Source organism: Polyodon spathula, chromosome 19 (genome assembly GCF_017654505.1).
Source record: "Polyodon spathula isolate WHYD16114869_AA chromosome 19, ASM1765450v1, whole genome shotgun sequence".
NCBI classification, from domain to species: Eukaryota; Metazoa; Chordata; class Actinopteri; order Acipenseriformes; family Polyodontidae; genus Polyodon; species Polyodon spathula.
Window position 1 is genome coordinate 7,699,700 of NC_054552.1, and position 25,409 is coordinate 7,725,108.

The 25,409-nt window shown below is 36.6% G+C and overlaps 1 protein-coding gene across 4 annotated transcripts in view; it reads right to left on the minus strand.

Moving 5' to 3' along the window:
- LOC121294880 (ATP-binding cassette sub-family C member 8-like) overlaps positions 1–25,409 on the minus strand; it is a 47,041-nt gene that overhangs the window by 19,295 nt on the left and 2,337 nt on the right. For 3 of the 4 annotated variants that reach the window (XM_041219031.1, XM_041219029.1, XM_041219033.1), the window contains exons 2-17: positions 22,408–22,570; positions 21,161–21,302; positions 19,788–19,906; positions 18,612–18,778; positions 16,312–16,554; positions 14,239–14,427; positions 10,935–11,099; positions 10,196–10,351; positions 8,670–8,804; positions 8,072–8,234; positions 6,647–6,687; positions 5,682–5,827; positions 2,992–3,100; positions 2,636–2,746; positions 1,971–2,046; positions 1,774–1,879 (exon numbers count right to left, since the gene is read on the minus strand). In XM_041219031.1, coding sequence (XP_041074965.1) covers positions 1,774–1,879; positions 1,971–2,046; positions 2,636–2,746; positions 2,992–3,100; positions 5,682–5,827; positions 6,647–6,687; positions 8,072–8,234; positions 8,670–8,804; positions 10,196–10,351; positions 10,935–11,099; positions 14,239–14,427; positions 16,312–16,554; positions 18,612–18,778; positions 19,788–19,906; positions 21,161–21,302; positions 22,408–22,570 — 2,231 coding nt within the window. Of the gene's footprint in view, positions 1–1,773; positions 1,880–1,970; positions 2,047–2,635; positions 2,747–2,991; positions 3,101–5,681; positions 5,828–6,646; positions 6,688–8,071; positions 8,235–8,669; positions 8,805–10,195; positions 10,352–10,934; positions 11,100–14,238; positions 14,428–16,311; positions 16,555–18,611; positions 18,779–19,787; positions 19,907–21,160; positions 21,303–22,407; positions 22,571–22,717; positions 22,855–25,409 lie in introns of those variants that run through there. The other variant, XM_041219032.1, reaches the window with a different exon arrangement.

Sequence of the window (25,409 nt, forward strand, 5' to 3'; positions counted from 1 at the left end):
GAAACCCCAAGTCTCTCCTGCAGTGCCATGCAGTGGCCTAAACTTAATTTCCTGAAACCAAGTTCCAAGCCTCAAAGTGGTTTCGTGTTCCCTCAGCTTAAGATCCCTAACTGAGATTTCTTTCTAGTTTTACAGCATTGAATTGACTGTGTCTGGTGTCTGTTTACATTCTTCAGTAGTTCTGTCTTCTTCACACAGTAATATATCCGAAAGCAGACTTTGTTGTTTAAAGTATGTTTACAGTTTGCTGGGGGAAGATGCAGAGCCAGATGGGCATTCTACTGCTACTGCTGGAGTTTTACACTACATCTTCAAACTGTGTTGTATCTCAGAATGAAAGCATTATTATATTATATATATTATATATATATTATATATATATAGTATATATATCATATATATATTATATACTCCAGCATCATGTTGCACTTATCAAAAATCCAGCACGTGATTTCTATGATTCCTGTATCTGTTTGGCTGAATACAGTACAATATAATTAGAGGCTGAAATAGAATCTCAGCAGCAATTACAAGAGCAGATCATTTTGTTGTAATAATTCTTAATTGCAGATGACTAATACTGCTGCACAGTTTTCTGTGGCTTAAAGAAAGAACAAACAAAAACTATTACATTATATTTGCATTTGTTCATTTAATCATGGTATTCAATTTATTTCCACAATACATTATTTTTTACATATAACATGCATTACCTAAATGTATAATGAATGGTCAATTTTTTAGCCAGTAGTTTAGGTATCTTGCATTATCACATGTTTGCATTGTTAGGGCAGACCTGCATTTTCCTGTGTCATGGTTACTAATCCTTCCTATGGTATCTTGTCATGGTGAAGTTGTTTACACATAGAACTCCAAAAAACAAGTTTACAACTTTTTACAACAAAAACAATTACTTGCACCAACTGTTTCACTTCTTACAAGCTATACTATTTAATACACCAGCATATCTCTTTTTATTCAATCTAAAGACATACCCTTTAATGCAGATCTTGAGAGATTTAAGAAATAGAATGAATGATTGGGTGTTTGATTGGTCAGTGAGGGTTCTGCAGGAAGTTGCGTTAGAGGCTCATCTCCAGGCTACAACTCAGTGGTTTTAGGGGGGTTTAGTACATTTTCAAGCCAGACATCAAAACCAAGTTTGGTATTCTTTGGGGACAAAGACTATTTTTACATAACTATAGAACAGTCAATGGTTTCATATAATAAAATATTCTGTGTTTTTAAATGTCTACAAACAAACAAACAAACAGACTGTAACATAAGACTGCTGTAAACTTTGTATTGCTGGAACAAATCTCCCTAAACAATCAGTTGTTTATACAGCCTTATGGGAAAGATTGATTTTGAGTCATGAAGAGTCCTTTGTTTACTTTGTTGTACTGGAACAAGTTATTGAAATCCAGCCAAGATGCAAGACAGGAACATTTATCCTCAATGCTTAAAGATGCCTTCCAGTATTGGTAGTGTTTATCAACACGACATACCTGTCCCTTTTAAACTCAAAGTGACAACTAATAAGGAACTATCTGCTGTATTTGGCAAATGGCTAGAAAAGAGGAAAAGAAGACAATTTCTGACTAAAAACTAAAAGGGTCAGTATATTTGGTACTGGGGATGTGTCTGACTATGTTCTAATATTAGCTATATCAGTTTACCGAAGTACATATGACAGCTGCCAAGGTTTTAATTAGTCACCACTTATAAACCTGGCTATGCTCTACACAGAGACATTTGAGAAGCTCAGCATACCTGTTCCAGTAAATGCTTCCAGAAATCTTCTGCATTTCTCCGAGGGCTGCCAGGAGTAAAGACGATTTCCCACAACCCACCTGTCCTACAATCATAGTCAATTGGCCTGTAAAATAAATAAAAACAATTACCATAAATGAGTCGTATTAATAAAGTTTACTTTTAAATATCCAAAATGTATCTTTTTTCCCCCTTACCATAAGGAATCCTTATATCAATATTGGACAATGTAGGAGATCCATCAGGCATCCAAGTGAAATATCCATTTGTAATCTGTTTAAATACAAGAACAGCAATTAAGACAAATACATGAGTTTATTTCAGTTTGTGAGGGGAAACCCATTCAGGTAGCATTCAGGTGGTGTCTTGCATACATGCAGGGAAACAAAAGGACTAAAAGAGATAAATATGACAGTATTTGGTTTTGCAAAAACTTTCTGATACCAGTTAACATCACTGACAGGCATTTCCAGATTTTGTGGTCACATATATTCCTATCAAATTAATACATAATACGAACAAATGCATGAAAAAACATGATTCTTAGCATACATCTTGCAAAGCATAGATGAACAATGTTATATGAATACATCTCTCTGCTATTAACTTTCGCTGGGGGAGCAAATTCTCAGTTCCTATGATAACATTGTACAGTTTGATTAAAGGCACTGCTGCCAAGCCAAATGACTCATTCACTAAAACATAACTGACTTTGAAACCCAAGCTGTGTATGTTTAAATTCTTACAATACAGTGGCTCTAGCATTAACTACCGTTAACATATTTTACCACCCAAGTTCTATTCAGTAGTTTGGTTTTAAAAGCCAACGGTGAGTGTTGGGTAATATAAACTGTTCTTTCACCTTGATATAAACATCCTCTTCCTCTGATGTCTCCTTCTCCATCTCTCTCTGGGAGCTGTAACTGCTCCAGTCCTCCCGAGCAGGCCGTTTGCGGTTAACAACTTTTAGGGGCTGTGTGGAAACGGGACCAAAAAGAAAGATGTCAAAGGATTGTAAAACAAGCGGCAACCAAACAAAGAAATCCTAGTTCATTACTCCAAATACAGCTTGTATTACATTGGAATTGGGCTCCCACGATTACTGGTAATAATGTTCTGAAGACAGCAGGAGGTGAGAAGGTTATTGTCACGCCTCTAAAGGAATGTGCGAGGGATTAAACAGCTGGGGCCTGACTGGAAAGTTCAGCTTTTACTCACAATGGCCTGGTATTTGGTGTGGTTGCCAGAGCTCAGCTGCACAGCGGCCTTGTACTCGTGCTCCTCTCCAATCTCTTCACTAGAGAAAAACTCACTCAATTTCTGCACACTGAGAGTGAGAAAGAAACAAGCTTGTATTAGTTCACCTCATCAAGACATAATGTAAATGTACCTTAGAGGTGTATCCAATTATTTTAATATCAAACACATTCAAGCTGTTATTTAGTTAACTTCTAAAAACTGAAAACGAATGCCTCAAGCCAATGCCTTTTCAGCAGACTTTGATACTGTTTGCTGCATAATGAAGCAACAGTAAAATAGGATATATTCTTCATAGCCAATGATGACAGCTGGTGTAATATCAGTAGCATAAGGAATATGCACATCTTGTCATGACTGTCCACTCAAGAATGCAGGCTGTGTGCTGTCAACCAGCTCATAGAGATTCAGAGACTACTGTACGCTCAGGGTTCTACATGTACTGTACAGCCTGAATACCAGAAAAAAATAATACAAGTATGTCTAGTGATACTAAAATGAACCTTTTTAAATCAATGAAATGTGTTTCTACTTTAAGTCTTTTTCAGTGCCTACTTTTTTTAAAAATGTAGTTGTTAACAGTGAGTTTTACCAAATTTTTCTCCCCAATTTAGAATTGCTCATTGTGTATTATTAATCCCAGTTCACTGCTGCAACCCCCAGTGACTTGGGAAACAATGGCTGATACACTCATCCTCTGAAACATGTCGCTGCCTAGATGTCTTTTTTTGCACTGCGGATCCACAGCAAAGCCATCAGACCTATTGTGCTGGAGGACAACACAGATCTAAATGGCTCCACTGCAGACCCGAAGGCTCCCTATCAGCCACAGAGGTCGCTGGTGCGTGGTGAATTGTGGATTGCCTGGCCGACCTAAGTCCTCCCTACCTGGGTGGTGCTCAGCCAATTGTGCGCTGCACCCTGGAAACTCCTGGTCACGGCTGACAATGACATAGACTGGATTCGAAACTGTGATACTACGCTCCACAAGGAGCGCCTTTACTGGATGCACCACTCGCAAGCCCCCTCTCAATGTTTTGTTTGATATGGGATGGAAAGACATTGAGAAAGACTTATATTCAAAAGGTGTGTCACTGAATCATTCACATTTATTTTAGTATAACTACATATACCACCATTGAGTGTTTTATAGTTTTGGAGGGCATTCATAAATTTCACTTCCTCCATTATAGCATGTTACATGTGTATTAATTATTTCAACAGTACATCTAAGGCACATAATGAGCCTTTATCGATATTGTGGCCATATGGTAATAGATTTTTGGCATTATTCAATGGGAGACAACGCCTTGTATGTTAAAGGTTAAATGACACAGCTTTACTTTAAAGTTGCTTAGCAACCACCACATTGTGGATGAAATGTTTCAAAGACCAAAACGTTTGCCAAAATTGCTCAAACTGCTTTAACCATTTTGGCAGAACAAAGATGGTCATTATATTGGAATAACCTTTATTTATGTACCAGTGTTCCTATTCATTAAAACATAATTATAGATAAAGACATGTTACATTTAAGACTCTGAGTAAGAAAAAACAAGTCTCCATTTAGATAATTACCTTATTAAGTGTTCTGTCATTTGAGCAGGAGTACACTAACGCTATAGGAAGCTGCCTGGGTGTTATTGAATCTGATCTGATAGAGTTGTTTGAGTAGAAACTATTGTAGTTAATGTTGTGGCTTTAGGCTCCATTAACTTTTGCAATTGCTTTGTTTTTCTACCCAACAGATGGTTATTAATTAATTGTGTTATATAAGTGAAATTAACCAGCAGCCAGTCTGGGACTTCAGGAGCTCTGTACATTCAAGAACAAGATCATACACCATGTTAATGCTTACAAGAAATTCAACCACTACTATATAGTCTTCCCCCTTAAGTGAACGAAAAGCCTTAATATATTTGAAGGACTGTACAAAGGAAGTGACATTATTGAAGAGAAATGCTGTCACATGATTTCTGGCTCAAAATGATTTACTAGAACTAGATTCCAAGGAGACCTTGTTCAGACTACCGAAATAAACCATGTGATAACAATTCACTTCATTCACAATTTACAAAATATAATGCAGGAAATATATAAGTAGTGTGAAAAGGGTATCGTTCTTTAGAAAGTGAAATAGAATTTATGCAGATTCCCTTTTTCTTATTAGAAGTTATTAGCACATTGTAAAGCGAGCGAGATCCAGACTCTGCAGCCCTTGTTAAAGCTGACAATATCGCTCTTCCGCACCTCAGAAATTGTGGAACATGAATTCATAAAACATGATCGTGAAAGCAGAACTGAATGATTAGGGTCAGTGAAAATCAAATGAAGTGTACTATAAACCCCATTAGAAATGTACACTTTACATGTATTAGGAAAACAATATATAGAATGATCATAGAAACAATTTTTAATCAAAACCTTTTAGACCTTCCTTGATCTTGTTGTGCTAGATACCATTAAATGGATGGAAAAAAATGCCAATGATTCTAAACTAGAAATAAAGACTGGAAGGATTCCTGCTGTAAGTGCACCACAATAAAGTATTAAACATGGTTTGAACCAACAGCTCAGTGATGGATATGTAAACTGAAAAACACATCCCTGAATATCACTTGCATTGCAAAAAATAGTAAACATTAGCCTACCTGACCAGGGCTTTGACAGTTGAGCGCACCACACTTGAAAGCAGAAACAGGGGAGTGACCAAGATGTGGAACAGGGAGAGCGAGGCAAAGGCTACAGCAGGTGAGAGGTCAGCATCCTCAGACAGGTGAGCATGGACCACAAACGTCTGCAAAAATGCGAAACAATTGCACTTAGGAAACCAACAACTGCACATATATATATATATATATATATATATATATATATATATATATATATATATATATATATATATATATATATATATATATACACACACAAAATATATATATATATATATATATATATATATATATATATATATATATATATATATATACACACACACACACACACTCATTTTGGCTAATTCTGTCACAAAGAAATCAAGAAAATTCATGGTTATTGTATCATCGTTTGTCTGCATATTTGCTCTTGTGATGCATTTAAGTTAAATGACAGCAGACCCTATTCCTACTCTATAGAGGGTGACAGATCTAAATACTAAACAGCACAGTTAGTCCTTTCTTTTTATATACACAAATATCTGTTGGATAGTTTACTAAGGATATCACATCTGAGTGTCACCGCATCATTGCCACTGCAAGCCTTTCCTATACACACTGGGTTACAGCTTGACTACGTCAGCATTGGTTCCCAGTACTCAGCTTAATGCAATGTGATTTTATTAAGAAATTGCCCTGATAGGGTTTTCCTTAATCCTTTTTCATGACATATATCTCACAGGGTTTTAAAATCTAGTTACTGTATGTCTAAGGAACAAAAGGTGTCCTGTAATATAATACATTTCTGTACACCAGATCTTGCTAAGATATGTAAGTCTGCAGTATAGTTAATATGACATATTATAGTCATAGGCCAACATGTTTAATGAGTGTTGACTGTAATGTTAGTGCACTTGTTGTAAGCCTGAGGGTAGGGACACATTACTACCAGTTATACTTACAGTCAGCACTGCTGCAATGGGTATAGCTGCATTCATGAAGACTGCAATGAAAAGACACATACTTATTGCCAATTGAGCTTGGTATTTTCTAAAGAGAATGGGAACAGTATCTCGGACAATTGTTTCAATTTATTTTAATTTAGATTAATTATCTATTCTTTAAAAAAAAAAAAAAAAAATGGCAGCACCCTTAATGTATAATTCAATAAGAAAAATCCTTCCAGAGCTTCAGGAAATGAAAGTTCCTATCATGGCAATGAATCTGTCTTTGGAGTAATGCGATTGGTGTAGGAAATCAAATCACTTGAATAAGATAAGATTAAACTTCCAGCACCGTTTATGAGTTTTGAGTTCATTTGTTAGCTTCTTTTAAGCCAACAGGGCTGGTCTGGTATTTCACAGTGATGGTTGCTGAGTAGCATATCTAGTCTTAAGATAAGAGATGTTTCCACCAATGAGCAGGCAGCAGTTGGCTCAGACAGAAATGTGCTTGTGAGGTGTTTACTTAGACTTGATGGAGTTCAATAGAGACTTGATGTGGGTATCAATTACAGCTGTCATTCCAGGCTCATGTGACAGCTGCTGGGGGAGGGGGTTGGGGGTCGGAGGTAAGGGTGTTTGGCAGTGCAACATCCCTGTGACTTCAATCTGTGATTTGGGTATAATTATGGTCTGTCTTTGACAGAAAAGGGCATTTGGTTGGAGAGGAAATTTCATTTGGTTGAGAACTTTATATTGAAAGGGCAATTGAGTTATATAGACAATTAACAAACTACTGCAGGGAAAATATTATCTACTGTAGTAAACCACATAGAACAGCATTGTAAAAAAAATCTGAAGAAAGTACTAATTAATAAGGTTATTAAACATGTTGCTTTGTTTGTTTTCAATAGCAAAGATATAGACAGCATTAAATGAAGCACTCACACTGGTAATACTGTAAAACTATCAATTTGATTAGAATATTGTGCTTTTTGTAATATTGCTCAGCACATATTTGTCTGCATATTTATAGGTTCAGTTGTTCAAATGTAAATGCAACAGGTTAGAATGAGGCTACAAAATGCTGGATTTTTTATTTTGATTATATCTGGGATCCCCTGGCTTATTTCCGTTTATTTAATTGATCTAACTTGAAGTCATGGTAACATCTTTAAAATTACTTTCACACTCATTGTAGTCTATAACTTGAGGAAAACAAGTGAGTGCATCTGATTTGTAATAAGAAATGTAGGGCCCTTGCTAACCAATGCTTGTAATGTAGCAACTAAAGAGATTGGACATATGGTGCTTAAATTATGGAATAAATAAGTGACCAAAGGCAGCATACATGAGTGGGCGTTTAAAACAGAATCTCCAATTGAAAAGGGTTACCAATGTATTGCTCAAGTCTGTGGAAACACCGAGCCTGCAGCAGGTACTCACTGGAAATGGAGGTGTAAAGAGCAAAAGCCTTGAGACTGGTCATCTCCTTTTGTCGCGTCTCCTCAACACTATCGTGGAAAATGTGCTCCCAAGCGTAAAGCTTCAGGAGTTTGATCCCCCGCAGGAGCTCAGTGGTTTTTTTCAATCTTTCATTGGAATACTCCTGAAAAACAAACATGGCTGTTATTTATTGAGGTCAACTTTACAAGGTTTAAACCAAAAGAAAACACTATGAAATACAGAGTAGAGCCATTGGGTCTATTTGTCAATCTAAACTGTAGGGAATCCAATGGGGAACCCATTGGACCACTCACGACAACAGGCTGACCCATTAATATAGTCTAAACAATGAGCTAGGTCTTGTTCTGTACGTCTGCATCCCATACTCGGTATTTTTCTTGTGCCACCTTGTGGTGCAGAGACTCAGAAGTGCACCTTCAGTGAGCTCATTTAGTATATTCTGTTATTGACATAGAAAACAATTAACAATATTAATACAACTAAAACTGTTTCCAAAGTCCTTAACTGGTAATATGTTTCCTTTAAATTGAATGCAAATCAAATAGATAATAGAAAGAAAGAAAGATGTTGTACTCACTAAAGTGCTTTTTTGTGCTTGGGACAGTTTTGTAGCCACAAAATACTGTACAGGTGCAAGTACTGCAATTACTGTTGCTCCAATTAAGGCACTAATACCCAGGAGGTAGTACAGGAGTATCACTCCCACAACAATCTGGAACAGAATTAGAAAAATCCAAGGTACATAACATCTTATCAATGGTATTCACAATTTACAGTAAGCACTATAATAATAATAAAAAAATGCTTTTCACTAAATATAGCAAGCATTTCAACAGGTTGCCTTTTTTAAAGTAGCATGGGGTTTTATGCTGGTCAATAAAGGCTAGTATTCCACATGAAATAAATACAAAATAATTCTTATACACCATATTTCTCTGGATGCAATAAAAAATGTTAGGCTTTGGATACTTTAATCAGTGACCTAGAATGTCTCAGCTCTACCCTTATTTTTCTAGATGATTTATTGCAGCTCCTCGAATGATTGCTCTTGCGAAGGCTGATGCTGTTACACTGTCTGTGAGTAACCTGCGCTTGCAGGACGTCTTCTTCATGAACCACCTGTCCCACTGAAGATGCTTGCAGACCGCTAACCCTACATGTCCATAGCTGCACGTGACAGATGTATTATTAGTATTAGCTCCAGTCGTGCTTTTAACTTCATTCTTTTCTTTTTTTGTTCTTCAGCAGCGGGGATCCACAGTTTTCAAGAAATACACAGTTGTGTGTTGATTTGTATAGTATTAAATTAAAGACCAAAGACATCTCGAAAATTATTTAAGATGACATGTACATTGGTTGAATAACATATGAAGGTAGGATCTGATCATCTGATCTCAAGATGTCCAGAAACTCCATTAGATTTTATCTGTCACTAAACAAGAGATGAAGTGGAATGATTAAATACTACATCTTATAAAATTTCAAATGTTTTTTTACATGTACTGTTTCAACAGCTGAATTTCAGTATCTCAGTTGCATTTCTGATGAGAACACTCAACTGTAACAACACTACCAATCTAGAAATAGACCAGAGGTATCTAGTCCTAAATCTCTCTGGAGTGGATTGATGTATCATTATTTTCAACTGAATGCTCTTTTAATAAAAGATGGCCAGTATTAACAGCTAGAATGACCATGAAGTGCTAGCATATTGCGGCTGCAATGTGTTTGCTTGATGTAATTCCACAGGGAACCAGCAAGTCTATCACACCTGAGTGTCTATCCATTTAGTTTGGAGGAGAATGAAAACAAGAAAATCTTTTTTTTTTTTTAAAACTATAAAAACCTGCTTGACGTTTGTGATATTGGGGTCTATTTTAATGACCTAAACAGTGAAGGATCCTAATACGCCTGCTCTTCAACTCTATTTATTCTTCTGGTGTTTCCTTTCCAGGGGTAATTTATTGATTTGCTTATTCACATTAACAAAAACAGTAAAAATACAGTGAAATACGGATTGTGAAAAATCTGGTTTAGATATTTTATATATAAGCAGATGGCTGGCTTTGATATCTAAAATCTGAATCAAGACATTTCTCTTACTTGTACTGGCATGGCCCAAAGATTAGGACAAAGGAAGAAGAACCACATCAGCTGGTTTGTGTCTATGGCAATCAGATTGCAAATCTGCCCCACTGTCATCTCTCCCATAGACATATTCGAAGTGCAGAGGCGCATTATTTTATTGTAAATTTTTGTCTAGAAAAAAAAGTAAGGAAATATGAAAAGTCATTCATGTATTTTTAGTTCATATACTATGATATTTGTGGATTTATTTTACTATGCGTTTCACGCTTAACTTAACAAAAGCAGCCATTTACAAAATATTAAATATGCTTAATATAATTATTTCAGGTATTTCTGCTAAAAACAATATTCAAATGTATGTATTGTAATGCTAAACTAAAGCTAAAGGAAAAGGAATATGTCTTTAGGGAACATTTTTGCTGTGTACATTTATAGCTGTAGATGTATTTGATTGTGCCTGCTAATCTTTTTGTCAGCTTCAGTAAACATTACAGTCCCTCCAATCACCTTTATGTTAAGGACACATTTGTGTGTATAAATTGTACACCTTTACAAGATTCCTGGGATGAAGTATCCATTAATCCCCCATCCTCTGCTATTCAAGACAATGAGTATGGCATAACATTCTTTTTTTAAGTATAAAATAACATTTGGTACCAGGATTAGTTCCTCTGGGATCTTTATTTACTTTGCACTGTAATAAAGGGACCGTGAGACATAAGAACTATAAACAATTTAGAAAAAACAATAGTACCTGTATTGCTCCTCTCAAGTTAATTCCAGTTTCTATTGCCACATAATAGGATGCCTGGAGGAATGTCCTTTGAAGGAGAAGGGCAAAGAACAAAAGGACAGCCAGAACATAAGCATTGGCTAGGAACTCTTGGGATGAAATGAAATAAACCCCGAGCAATTTCACCTGCAACACAACCAAAAAGGAGACAAACAATATGAAACATTAATTAAGACGTCATTGCTGATCATTAACCATCCCCTATTTTAACTGTCTAATACCCTGATCGAAAGTCCTATATACTAAGTAATCATAAATAAACCAGACACAACTTGACCCATACTGGAAGTTGCATAGCAAGCCTCAGATTGGAGCAAGTCCATTTCAAAGCAGTCAGAGGGGGCTTGCAGAATTATCATTTACATGGTCTAACAGATTAAAGCGAATGACATATCTGATGTGTTGTTATCAAAACTTGGAAGAAAGAAAGACATCAGACAGTCAAGCAAGGTGCTGCATATATCTGTATTTGCTTTTTACAGTGTAATTGCCACTCTTCCCCAGTTAGTTTGAATGGACTGGGCAAATGTTTTGTGCATCTCTTGGATCGTTATGTTTAACAAACTATTGTTCATTATTATTCAGTATAAGGCTCCATACTGTTCAAAAAGGTTAACCAGGTATTCTCACACAGGCCTTCGACTGCAGTGTACTTGCTGTAGCAAAAAATCTGTTAGTTAGTCAAATAACACAAAAGAAGCAAAAGTTAAGAAAACACATTTTTGTTATTTGATTTTGGAACTTCATCTTGTGATCAGGGGAACAGGGAGTGCGGCTGCAAAAACACAGTGCTGTTGGTTCCTATTACAATGACCCAATATTCACCAGAGGCTGGATTGTTTATCTGTTTGAAGAGAAAACATGACCCAGGCATACACTGCCGTGTAACACATACCGGACACCGTCATTGCGAGGCTATGTAATTGCAATAGCGATGCTGTAACATAAGCATACAGTATCAACTGCAGGTTCAGACATTTAGATGTATGTTATGACTAATGAGCCTGTGGTGGGGTGGTTTGTGTGGGATAAGGGAAAGTTAATCTGTTGTGACTTTATTAAATTAGACAAAAGGACCACATATTTTGAAACAATTACCAGTGTCTTTATGAGAGAGGTCCAGGAGTGAATGTGTTCAAGGTGAGGACTGTGAAGGGGAAGCGCTACTGGAAATACTGTACCTGACCATAGCCAGTGCCACTGTCCTTTAGCTTTCTTTAGCACAAAATTAACAACAAATATAAGTCAATGGCTGGAAAACCTGCAACCCTATTGGCTATTCTTATCCCATGCTCAATTCTTCAAGAAACAAGTCTGTAATCTCTGGTAATGCCCTCTGTGCCAGGTATTAAATGTAGTAACATTTGTTTAATACAAAATTACAATACAAAAACATCTATCAAGAGAGAATATCTCTCTTATAAATACATCTCTTGAAACACATTCAAAATCGTCTAGTACTTGAACTCTGGTGTTTGAAGACACTGGCAAGGTATTCTCCACCATGCTTGTTGGTCTTATGAGTTATCTAATCTTAAATTATTTGCTGTCAACATTAAAAATTCATTAAGCATTGATTGCAAAGCATTTTCAAAAGTCATGACCAGCTATGTTTTGGTTGCTCTCAGTATTGTTTCAATTGCATCTATTTTTTTCTACTGTGATATCCCTGGGTTGTAGATGTGCCTCTGGCCACAGTGTGCAAAAAAACCCATGCTATACAGCATTTATAAAATTCCATCTTAAGTTGTATCACATTAATACAGCATTAAAAATACATTACATTCCAATAGACCTACAGTACAACATAATGTAATACAGCAAAGAGAATTACACTCCCATACACCTACAGTACAATATATAATACAGTAAAAAATGCCATAAACTAAAGAAAAACAACTTCATGGCAATTAATCACAATAGAAAGCTTCAGAAGTGACTGAAAGATCATTATCCCATTGTATGGAAGAGACTGGCAAAAGAAGAAAGCAAAGTTTGACTGGGACTGAACCAAATTATCAGGGTCAATCTTAGGTGTGGAGAAGAGACTGGCATCAGAAGAAAGCATTGTTTGACAAGGGCTGAACAAAATTATCAGGGATGATTAACAGAAGACGATTATGTGTTAATGCCTTTTTATCTGGGTAGGAATTCCAGTTACAGCTGATAGGTATTGTAAGCATGGAAATAAAGCAAAATAAGGTTTTAAAAATGACTTTGAAGAAAGCTACTACAGATAACTGCAAATTGTATATATGAATGTCAGAGTTTTCCTTTAATGGCAACATGCCCTTTGAAACGTAGCAAAAGATAATATTGCACTTCTATTACTGTTTGCTTGTTGCTGGTATTATATTCCATGGGGTTTTCATAGAGGATGAAACCTAAAAATAACCTGGATCTATGAACATAAGACCCAACTGACAGCCATCACTCTTATTAAATATTAATGAACATTCCACCTCTGTGGTATGACATTCTTTGCTGTGTGGTATCATTAGTTAGTATATCTTTACACTGGTGCCACTTCTGTTCCCCACAGTAACCACACAAAGAATATTCCTCATCAGTTATGGAATTAATAAACTACAACATTGCCACATTTATAACTATTCTTTGTTCTCATGGTGGACCTAACTGTTCACCAATTTTAACTCCAGAGGGTTTAAAAACTGCATGGTTAAGGTATTATGCCATCAAGTTATGGAGTCATTTTGTCATTATTTAGGACAAGCACTTACATAAAAATAAATAATAATAAAAATAACTTACATCTGGTGTAACAGATCCCGATTAGCACTAGTCTTGAACTTCCTTGCCTAAGTTAACATTAGGTAGTTCAAAATTAGTGCTAGTCAGAGTCTGTAAAACCAGCTCTAAATGTATGTAGTTACATTCTCACAATCACAGAATTGTGTACCAAGTGCTACTAAATTATAACTATTTTCTCGATTTCAAATTCCATATTATTTAAATATAATTTGGCAATCATCATAAGTGGCCATTTTCATAATATAATTATTTAATACATTCATCTTTCTCCATCAATTAAAAAAAATAGCTTCAGTTAGAAACCACTCAGAATTGCTAGTTATTAATAATTAACTAATAATGACCTTTCACATTAGAATGACTGCCTGTCCCTAATAATAACATATCTATTCCTAATTTAATACGTGATTGTTTTCTGATCTCTGTGGCAATGGTTTTCACCCAGGGGTTTTCTCAGGACCACAGTGTAAATGAGCACAGATCAGAGACCTACCGGAGGGAGGAAGGTCTTGTTCTCCTTGCTGAGATGGTGAACAATTCCAGAAATGCAGAGCGGCCCTGCAAACCCCAGCAGATCAGCTAGAAACCGGAACGTGATGCTAAGGACCAGGGGCTTCCCGAAGGCATGGCACATGGCACACCAAATGGACTTCGATCCCTGAGGATAACTGGAACCCTTTGTCTGTCAACAGGATGGGAAACATCCGGGTAATTTCTTATAAAGTGAATCTTGCAGAACACTTTACAGACAACACTCTTAGTTTTCAATGAGGTGGAGACATTTAAGATAAAGCAGCACAACAAAGTGTCAGTGAGATGAATTGCTCACGCTAGAATCTGGTAATAGCGCTTCTCTGCTAGAATGACATCTACAAGTTTAAGGATATTTACTCAGAATTCATTGAATTCTTTAGATTAATTGGGAGTTTTCTAATTCGATTGCAGACATCTGTTTCATGTTTGGGAAGTGCACTTCCGCTATGCTGTCACAACTCTTCATTCATTGCAGTGTGGAGAATAGAATAGAAGTCTGTGAGGATGAATTGACTCAAATGACTTGTCCATTATTACTTGACTTGTCCCCATGCTGAATATTATCTGCCTTAGTAAATCTCATTATTTAAACTCAACCCCAATGACCTCCACAATGGATGTTTTTGTTGGATACCCTGGTATATTACCAAAATCCCCCTTTAACACCACTTACCTACAAAATACATTTTAAAGGTTTTCAAAACCTTGCTATTTCTGACCTGTACTCTAACATCTGAGATAGTGTAGTATTGTGGTGCAACATTATATTGCACTACCATACAACTCTCTTAATACAAATCTGAAGAATATGATAAAGAAATACCAAGGTTCAAGATGATGATGTTTTATTGCTTTTTAAAAGCAATGTTTAATGAACCTTTGTCAATGGCAGGTATATTAATTACAGATCACACCTTGGGCATCTTACTTTGTCAGGGACAACACAGCATTCATCTACTGAATGAAATTTGAAAGAATACAGTATTCTTGTTATAAAGGGTTTCTTTGCATGTAATTTTGTGTTGAAGCACCACCTCATTCCATTAGTCTGCTATAAATGTTATTATGTTCACTTCTGAAACAGGATATACCGTAGGAACAGCTCTTCACCCAAAGGACTTCTTGCCTCTACAGTAATGATTCCCATGAATGTTTTGTTTAAACCTTACTGAGGTTAAAAAGTCACTTTATTCCCAGTGAATGGAAGTCAATTACATCTTTTTGACCTTATTACACAATGGAAAATGTGTTTGACTTCAACTTGTGTACCCATTATTCAGCTCATGTTTTACTGTACAGCAGTTTATTTCCTTTCAAAACCGCAGACTGTCTTGAAAGGTCGTTAAAAAAGTCCATCAACCTTCTCAAATCATGGAAAATACGTGCAAGGCAAACTAATAAACAACCAGAGGTCCATTCAGAATCTGCTGAAGTGATCACAACTGGAAACTCGAGGCTTAAGTATGTCAGAAAGATGGTTTTAGCATCATTTTCATTTCCTTATCATGTTTTCATTTACAGTTAAGAATGCTGTAATGCATGTCCTGTATTTGTTTAAATACAATCTCTCATTTCTACTGGTTGTGACAATAACAACAAACATTTTTATATGGCAGGTAACCATAGTCCCTGAAAAATTCTCCTTTGAAGACACTTGATCTACAGTTTGTACAACATGTATCAATTGTATTACATGGAAGGTTAATTTTTCTGTGTCCCAGAAGCACCAAGGAGTTACTGCTGCTGTGTAATACAGATCAAAGACCCAGGAACTCATGTAAAACAGAACCGGACTTTAGTGCCCTGAGCGGACTCATGCATGACTGCCTCCTGCTGTTCTGACAAGCAGAACCACATGTCTTCTAGTCCTTGCGACAATACATCTTGATGGCTGTCTATACTTACAGCTATACCTGCAACCGCACGGCAGTTCTTTTGCTGCAAAACGTTAAAAAACATGAATGTTGCTGTTCTTCTGTTTCAGCTCCAATAACAATGAAGTTCTGCAATTATTTTTTTACTATGATTTTACCTTTTGTGCCTCAAAAGCCTTCCTCAGGAGCACGTAGTTGGTGAGAGCCCTCATGGCAATGGGAAGCTTGCCGATCACTTTCAAGTCGATGGGCCGCTTGTGTGCTGAAGTGATGAAGGTGTTCATCCACCAGTAGGTGCCTTTTGATAAGAGGTTCACAAAGGGCTGCAGAAAGCGCACCCCAAGGTCCTGCAAGTCCTCAGGAGGCTTCACCTCCGGGGGGTGTTTGAAACACATGTAGCGCTGAAAGAAAAGGAGTGAAATCATACTTCATGGCAATGCAAATAAGTGTATCCATGAGGCAAGAAAGACCAGAGGGGGTTACCCAGATTTAAACAGCAGCAGTACTGAATTTGCTAGCACTGCCGTCACCATCCATTCTTTGAAAGGTCATTGCAAAACTTTAAATTTTTTTTTAATACTGCCTTTGTAATACTGGCTGCTGATGGGGGCAGCTGTTTAGATCAATTGAATAGATCCCCAGCTTCCTCCTAACCCAGTCCTGACACTAGAAGCCGTGATTCAAAACTGCATTTTGATGTCTAAGTCATTCGCAGGTTTATTCTTGGATTTCTCAGAAACAGCTAAAGTTATGAAGTGCATGGAGACTGAACTTCCATCCTACACCCTGAGAGGACTGATGTCAACTACACTGTACCAGCACTGTGGGTATATAGAGGACTTCAGCCTCCAGTGCTGTCAAGCGACCACCTTTTCGAAGCACTAAATCTGTCTAAAAAGAGGGAATAAAATCCTTCAATGGCAGGCTAGGGAAAGGCTAGAGTTTATGCTACAGGAAGAATGCAATGATGTTAAGGAGGATAAAAAGCACATGAGTAAAATTATATTACCTTGCTGAAATAATAGCACATTAGTATGAGCAGTAGATGGCAATACACATTTTGGTATGCCAATGAAAAACAGTTTGGTCTTGTGGAAAATACTTACTGCATTATTTATTATTTATTATTTAAGCCTTTCTTTAAGCTTTCTTTAAACAGGGCTCTGGAGGCTTCATACTGTCCAGAACCTTGATTAATGCCTCATCTGAAACTCGGCCACACTATCCAGGGTACTTGTTGAGAATTTACTGCCTGCCTGAATAGTTTCATTCCTATTTTGTGCTATATTTATCTATACTTGGTCTATGGGGAATTACGACAGACTGTAATAGAAACTTGTAGAAATCTCTTATTACTAATTTGAGGGAACTGACTGCGTAACTCTACCAAAAACATCTGTTGTTAAAACTTTAATCGCATGTTGTTATTTTATTTTTACTTCAATGATTTTTAATGATAACTCATTATTATTGTTTTTTAAATAGACAGGGCAGTTGAGCATTTAAGCTGTCACAGGTGTTTTTTTTTAAAACATACTGCCATTGTCTTAAACACATGAATAACAAATGTGTCAACCAAAAAGGGGACATCTGTCAACTAATTAGAGGGAACATTTGCTTTTCCTAAGCCAGACTTGTGCAAATTTGCAAAGCCATGTGAAATAATCAATGCAGCTCTAAGCTATCCTTAAAATACATATTGGTGTATTGGCATGCAATTCAATGTATTTTTCCCTTTAAAATTCTGTGTGTAAACCACTTTCTTTTCATGAATAGTTGTTCTTATATAGCAAAGTTTCGGAAACAAAAAAATCTATTTCTATATGGTTAGAGTAAACCCAGGATTCTCACACAAAGCAATTCAATGTTGTAATGGTAACTGTTTTGTGCAGGAACCCTGAGTTCATTTTTAATAGAGGTATTCTGAAGAGTGTCAAGTGATTAGCATCCAGTTTGGTGTTTCTTCAAATGTCTCAAGCCCCATTACAGGGACATCATTTTAAAAGGAGCTCAGCTGCCTTCAGCAAATTATCTTTGATAGTAAAGCAGCAGTGGCACTATAATGACATACAAAATATAAGCCATTGGTAAAATCATATCGCTGTGGCAACGCTATATTTTTTCATATCAAGGACATCACAATGGTATCATTACAGTACCAAGATACCATATCTGGACTACTGTGCAACACTGGTTCTAAATCCATTGCCATTGTTGTTAATGCTGTAGAAATGGTTCTGCAAGGGTTTCTTTAAGGTAATACATATGCATCACCATGGTCTCTCTATGGAATTTTTCAAACATGTTACTTATTTACAAGATCATTTGGGATGCAGATTACAAAATAAATTGCATAACTCAAACTGACTGTCCTCCATCTGTACACAGACCTTTATTAAACCCTTGACAGAACTCATTTCAGATATAGGCCAACCTGCTGTGTCCTTGCAGTACTTACCCTCACTCTGATGACATTGATCTCCACTGCCAATAGCATTCCATACAGTACAACCAAGAGACCTGTGATGCAGAACCTCAGCTGGGTGAACCAAATCCCATGCTCGCAGAACTTGGCAAACTTGACAGTTTTTATGATGAAGGCTAAAATCCAGTAGAAGAGCAAAGCTGTCAAAAGAACAAACAAACAAACATTGATTTGAACAAATTCCATTCACTGAACTAAGGTTTCCATAGTGCCTGAGAAATGCACAGCGTTTTATTCTAATATATACAGTAATAGCATTTGTTCTCAAATTCTTTTGGCTCTCCAAATCTCCAACATTTTAAGACACAAGGAGGGCCAATGGGTCTCTGTTCAATTGATCAAATAGCGGTGAAGCTTTGTGTTTTGATCAATCAAATAAGACCAGGGTTATGAAAATAAAGCATCTAACAACGTATATGAGTATCTTCAGTGGACCTCTGTCTGTACAAATTTGTAACACTGGGAGGACCCAGTTTTAAAACAACAGCAGTATTTAGATCTGACTTCCTTTAGAGTAACTGAATAGGCACCAAAATGTACACATTTTTCGCTATCTAGGTTAAAATACTGTGGCACCATTTTTGCTGCTAGTTATTAAACACATAATGTTAGACCTAAATTGATGACCTTTCAGAGTCTCAGTATACTTAACCTTTGATGTATGATGAAGTAAAAGGTCAGTTTAACACACAGCCCACCCTCAGAGCACCCTATTAGAAGCAGTCATGCTGGTAGTAATTATGCATGCACGCTCTATAAGGCCATACATGTCTCTTAAATCATAACCATTCCCTGGTTTAGAATGTGCTATTTATTATCAAGCTCAATCAAGGCTGCGTATCACGTTTCAAATAACCTATTACAAGTTAAAACTCTTTTCTAGACAAATGATAACACTATAAAGGAGGTTTCTTTTATTTTCTTGAAATACCAATGTGTTCAGAGCTACATGTATTGATACAAGTCTGGTGAAGATGTAATAATTTAGCAGCAGCATAATCCTCCTTACATTACCTGACAAAAATGCCGGCATTTTGGTTTCAGTGATTGTAACTGGATGAAAACAAAAAGCAGTAATAGCTGCAGGATCATGTGGAGACCAAGACATGCATCTTAATGAACTGGAAGCACAGCAGAGTGTCAGCATACCTAGCAGCAGCTTTGGGAAGTTGGAGGTTTCAATATTGTGGTAGTAGATAATTGATGTAACCGCAGCCATAAATGCCAGTCCAGCAGGCATGTAGAGGTGCAGGTGGCGGGACTCCATCCTGGGGAAAGTGAAATGGTAACATATGTGAGGGTGAGGACGCTAGATGCGTTTTCACACGTAATGGAATAAAGCACTTGTAAATTGAATCTGCCTGCTGGGCCAGATTACTTTTTACATGTACTTCAGAAACAGGACACATCAAATAAACATGCTATCCACTGGGAAAGGAGGCCATGTTCATTCACATATTTTATTTTGTTCACTTCAGAACCATACTATGTGACATAATATAATATGTAACAGAAACATCTGGACCACATATGGTTTCAATATGGTCCATATGGATTTTGTATAGGTATGGATTTTGTTCCAATTAATCATTTTGTCCCATGGTTCTTCACTGACTTTTGATATAAAATGTTCACCAGTATACCATTTACGATGTTTTTAGGACTATTCGTGCTGGTTCGAAAGTAATTTAACTCACTGAGAATTTAATTTAAATCATTAATAGTAAGCATGACTACCTACTGAAGCAGTAAGTGGGCTGGACACGCCTGACCTATTTCACAGTGGTGGAAGGTATCTAAGGTGTATGGGATCAATCATTCTTCTAAAAGACTCATACAGAGTGTGAAGTTTAGTGTGCTGGGTTTGTCTTATCCTGACACAGTGACAAATCCACCCCATAGAACCTTCATGCAATTTAAATCGCTCTGCATACTGGATATGTGGAAACCAAGACAACACAGTCTATGCATTGACTTGAAGGGTTCAGAGCCTGGTAGAGTGCAGCCTATCTTTCACTCTAATCCAAGGCAACCTCAGCCTTTATGACAGCCTGACACATTACTGGAAATGTGTTCAACAGGCAGGTTTTATTTTATGAATATGACCTTTCACTAAGGTTGGAGAGTGTTTTAATACATGAAAATTAACTCTCTTCACAAACAAAATCCTTGTTTAATTAATAAGAGACTTAAAGAAAATTGTGAACAAGGCCCACATACTAAGAATACATGTGTACCACACATATTTATGACCACAAATAAACACAAGATATGAATTATTTTGACAAGCTCAGATAGAACTGCTGGTAGCTATATTTGCAGTCTCTAAGTGAGGTTACAAGTTAAAACAAAGCCATGTTGGCACTACTGTTGGAATTGTATGTCGTGTGAAGCCTGCATGTTAGTAGCATGATGGCAGATCACATGCTTGCAGGAGGGGGAATGGATCAGGAAAGCTCAGACATTAGCACTTAATGCGGTAAAAATAGCCAGCAATATCACAAAGGTATGCATCCACTTACCCATCCGACACTATGCCCTCTGCAATTTCACACACCAGCACAAACAGGAGAATAAATGTCAGGATCCATCTTAAATTATGGCCTGGGAATTGCAGCCATGTGCTGTGATGTATGTGAACCTTGGAACTGTGACTGCCCCACCCTGTGTGAAAACACAATTATCTTTTACATTTGGTTTTCTTAAATATTGTACATATTCTTTGGGGTAAACACCTTCCCAAGCATGCATGTTTGTTTCTCCTACCATGTTTTAGTTCTTGTGATGTTGTAGGTGATTCATGTATAAGATGGATTAGAAAATAACTCTCAAATGAGCACTTTAATGACAAACAAGTGGAACCACAATGGCAAAGCAAAGACTCTGTACTAATGTGGTCGTAGAAGGTCTGCTACAATGTTATCACATTTTTAAAACATAGTAAGGACCAAAGCACACTGGATTTACTTGTAATTCAGAAGCACAGTATCATATCAGTAACAGTATGCTGGAGACTGCTAATGCTTCTTCTAGGGCTTCTTCAGGGTGATACGCTTGTAATTTGTATCCCATTGTATTTGTCACTCTTTTCGGAAAGGATTTGTGGATAATACAGATTTAACTAGGAGCAGACCGTGATGGTGTACAATGCAGGATTTTAAGTTCATTCCTAATGGAACTAACACATACAGTGTGTGTTGATACATTCATCACTGAAGGCTAATATTTACGTTACATGCATAGCACTTGTATATGATTCCAGCCTCATACATATTCACTGGTTTGTGTAATTTTAATATATTTTAATACATTATACATACACACATGGGAATAGTTGTATAATTTGCCCACTATTTAGTTTGCCTATTCAATATTGTATACAGGATGCAACTGATGGTAATAGACTATATACAAATAAGGAGAACCAGCCCCAGATATGAATAGTATTATGCATCTTATAAATGTAAAATGTTATACATGAAATATTAATTTCTGTTATGATAGTAATTTAAAAAGGACAGAAAAACCATTCCACTAACAATACTAATGTTTTAGATTTGAAAAGACTTTTCCTCACATGAAGGCAGAATTCAATACAAATAAGGAAGCAATAACAACTGAAACAATACAACTAGTAACAGCTTTACTACCTTCCTCCCAAGTGTAGCAATACCACCTTAAATCATAGACATGGTATGCCACCACTTTCTGGACCCTGAATTTTAGATATTATTTGAAATGCATGAGTCCTTGAACTGCAGGGACTTACCTATGAATAGTATAGGGAAGGTTATAAATAGCAGGAATACATGTGGCACTATGCTGAGGGCGTCCAGGAAGCAGCCGTTGTTCAGTACTCCCCGGTCTACATTGTATGCAGCTGAATTGTTGTCATTGCCACAGAATGCCAAGGACATGGTCGAGCTAGGACTCTGTGAAGATCAGGAAAGGGAAGAGGGACTTCAGAGCAGTCCGAAATGAGAAACAGGATAAAAAAAGACAACAAGCCCTGCGCTGCACTGCACACAGTGCTCCGTCACATTTTTGCTTCAGGATGCTGAAAAAAAGAAAATGCTTACTGGAGTCTAGCACTACACTCCGAGCAGCAGCCTCTCTTCTGCAGTGAGCTTTCAGAGAGCAGCACATGCCTCGTGTTTCACACTCCAGCCTCACAGGAATCCTTGTAAACTGTCTCAGCTCCTGAACACTTGTGTAGAGTATCAGGATCTGTTCCAAAGCTCCTATAGACTCATTCATGTCTTCTGACAGAACAGGGTGTTTTAAATAAACTGTCGAGGGCAGCAGCCCTAGCTGCCTATTCAGCTTCTCTTGTCAATAACAACTTGCCCTTGGAGCCTAGCAGAGAGGGGATCTATTGTAAGTGATTACAAATGAGCTGTATTATTTTGATTCTTCAATTGTCATAGTATAGCCATCTTATTGAAAAACCATAAAGCTGATAGTAGCCATGTACAGCAGGTTTACCACACACTTTTAATTCTTTCTATTGCAGGGCTTCTCAAACTCGATCCTGGGGACCCCCTGTGGCTGATGGTTTTCATTCCAACCAAGCTCTCAATTACTTAATTAGACCCTTAATTGAACGGATAATTTGCTTAATTAGACCTTTTTATTTGTTTTCAGCTCTTGAACAGTTGCATATTTCAAGTTAGCCATAACATTTTATAAGTACCAGGAGCAAGTTTGAGAACCCCAGCCTTAAATTAACTAATAATTATCATATTTAAACATTTTCACTTGTTCTCAGCTCTTAAACAGTTGCAGAGTTCAAGTTACTTATCAAATGTTACAGTTAACTTAAAATATGCAACTGTTCAAGAGCTGAAAACAATTAAAAAGATATAATTCAGTTCAATTAAGGGTCTAGTTAAGTAATTGAGAGCTCAGTTGGAATTAAAACCAGCAGTCACAGGATGTCCTCAGTATCGAGTTTGAGAAGCCCTGGTCTACTGGCACTAACAAATTAATCTGAAGAATTCAAGGACACTTTTACATATGGAGAGGATCACGATTGAACCTGCAATCTTGAGGTTCTCTGACTTCTATTGTGTATTAAAGGGTATTAAAACATGGTTACAACAGAGATACTACTGTATAAACATCCTTTTCTGTTCCAATTCAAGTAACTGCAGCTGGGAACCTCCTTATATAAGATATATATATATATATATATATATATATATATATATATATATATATATATATATATATATATATATATAATATATATATATATATAGTATACATAGCAGGGAGGGGGTTAAATTCCTCCCTGCCAAAAACATGTGGGAGGAATTTTAACCCCCTCCCTTTTAGCAGGGAGGATATTTATATATATATATATATATTATATATATATATATATATATATATATATATATATATATATATATATGGTTATATATATATATCACTCCTTAACCAATATTATTTTGTCCTTTCACACTTAAAGAAAACTGGAAAGTGTGAAAGGACAATGTAAACCAACTAGATGGTTTTTATCATAGTAAATAAGTCTGGTTTAAAATAAATACTTATTATGATGCAGAGACCATACATGGGAGCATTAGAGCCCTGCTGAGGTTACTGGAGTCAGGGTTGGCTCCAGTCCAAGTTAATTAGTCAGTTGAACGATTTGTCAATTGTTTAACAATGTAATTAGTTGCCATTTAAAATGTCTGTGTTTATGAATGCTTGGTTGAGGGTAATGGTTGGAAATGGGGTTGGGGTTGGAGTTGGAGTTGGATTGGCATTGGGGTTGGGGTAGGGGTTGAGTTTGAGGTTGGATTGGATTGGCGTTGGGGTTGGGGTTGGAGTTGGGGCTGGGCTTGGGATTGGGATTGGGGTTGGATTGGGGTTGGGGTTGGAGTTGGGGTTAGAGTTAGGTCCCAAGATCGGGTTAGATTTGGTCTTGTTTATTTTCTTTTTATTATTGTAAGTAATAAACACACACTACAGTGTTTCCTTGCATCCTGTGTGTCAAGTGTTTATTTGAATAAGGAAAACCTGTGACCAGCAATCCATCACTATATATATATATATATATATATATATATATATATATATATATATATATATATATATATATATATATATATATATATATATATATATATATATCAAAGTACAGTATGTTTTATGTTATGTGTTCAAATTTTTTTTATAGCCAAATAATTTACCTTCATCAATCAATGTTAAACAGGTTTTTCAGAGATTTGTTTTATATCGCACAGTGCTACCTGTCAATACCTTCAATCAAAACACCCATCAGACCGTCTAGAGTCCAGACAGTCCACTATACAATTAAGAGAACAGTAAAAGGATGCAGGCAGTGTAACACAGCCAATTATCTTATTAGCCAGTACACATTAATGCTTTGTAATAGCTGCATAGGCAAGGATTCTCCAAACAACACAGCCAACATCTGTTTTCATTGGAGCTTTTCTGTCACCAGTAGTTATAGTCCGCAAGATCAATAAAGAGTAGTAAATAAAACCATGAATGTGAAATGCAGTGATCATCACAGTAATTAGTAGCTGATTAGTAGCTGAGCAAACTGTGTACAAAACATCAGTTGTAGTCCAACACTAAAACTTGTACATAGATTGAAAATCCATATGAAATGTTCTTACAGTTTTACAGTAGAGCATCTCTACCTTTTTGTAACCAGTTTTTTTTTATTGATTTGCCTATCTGCTTAGTTTATCTTGTTTAGCTTCTCTTTGCCTGTTTAATTCTTCTTCTTCTTCT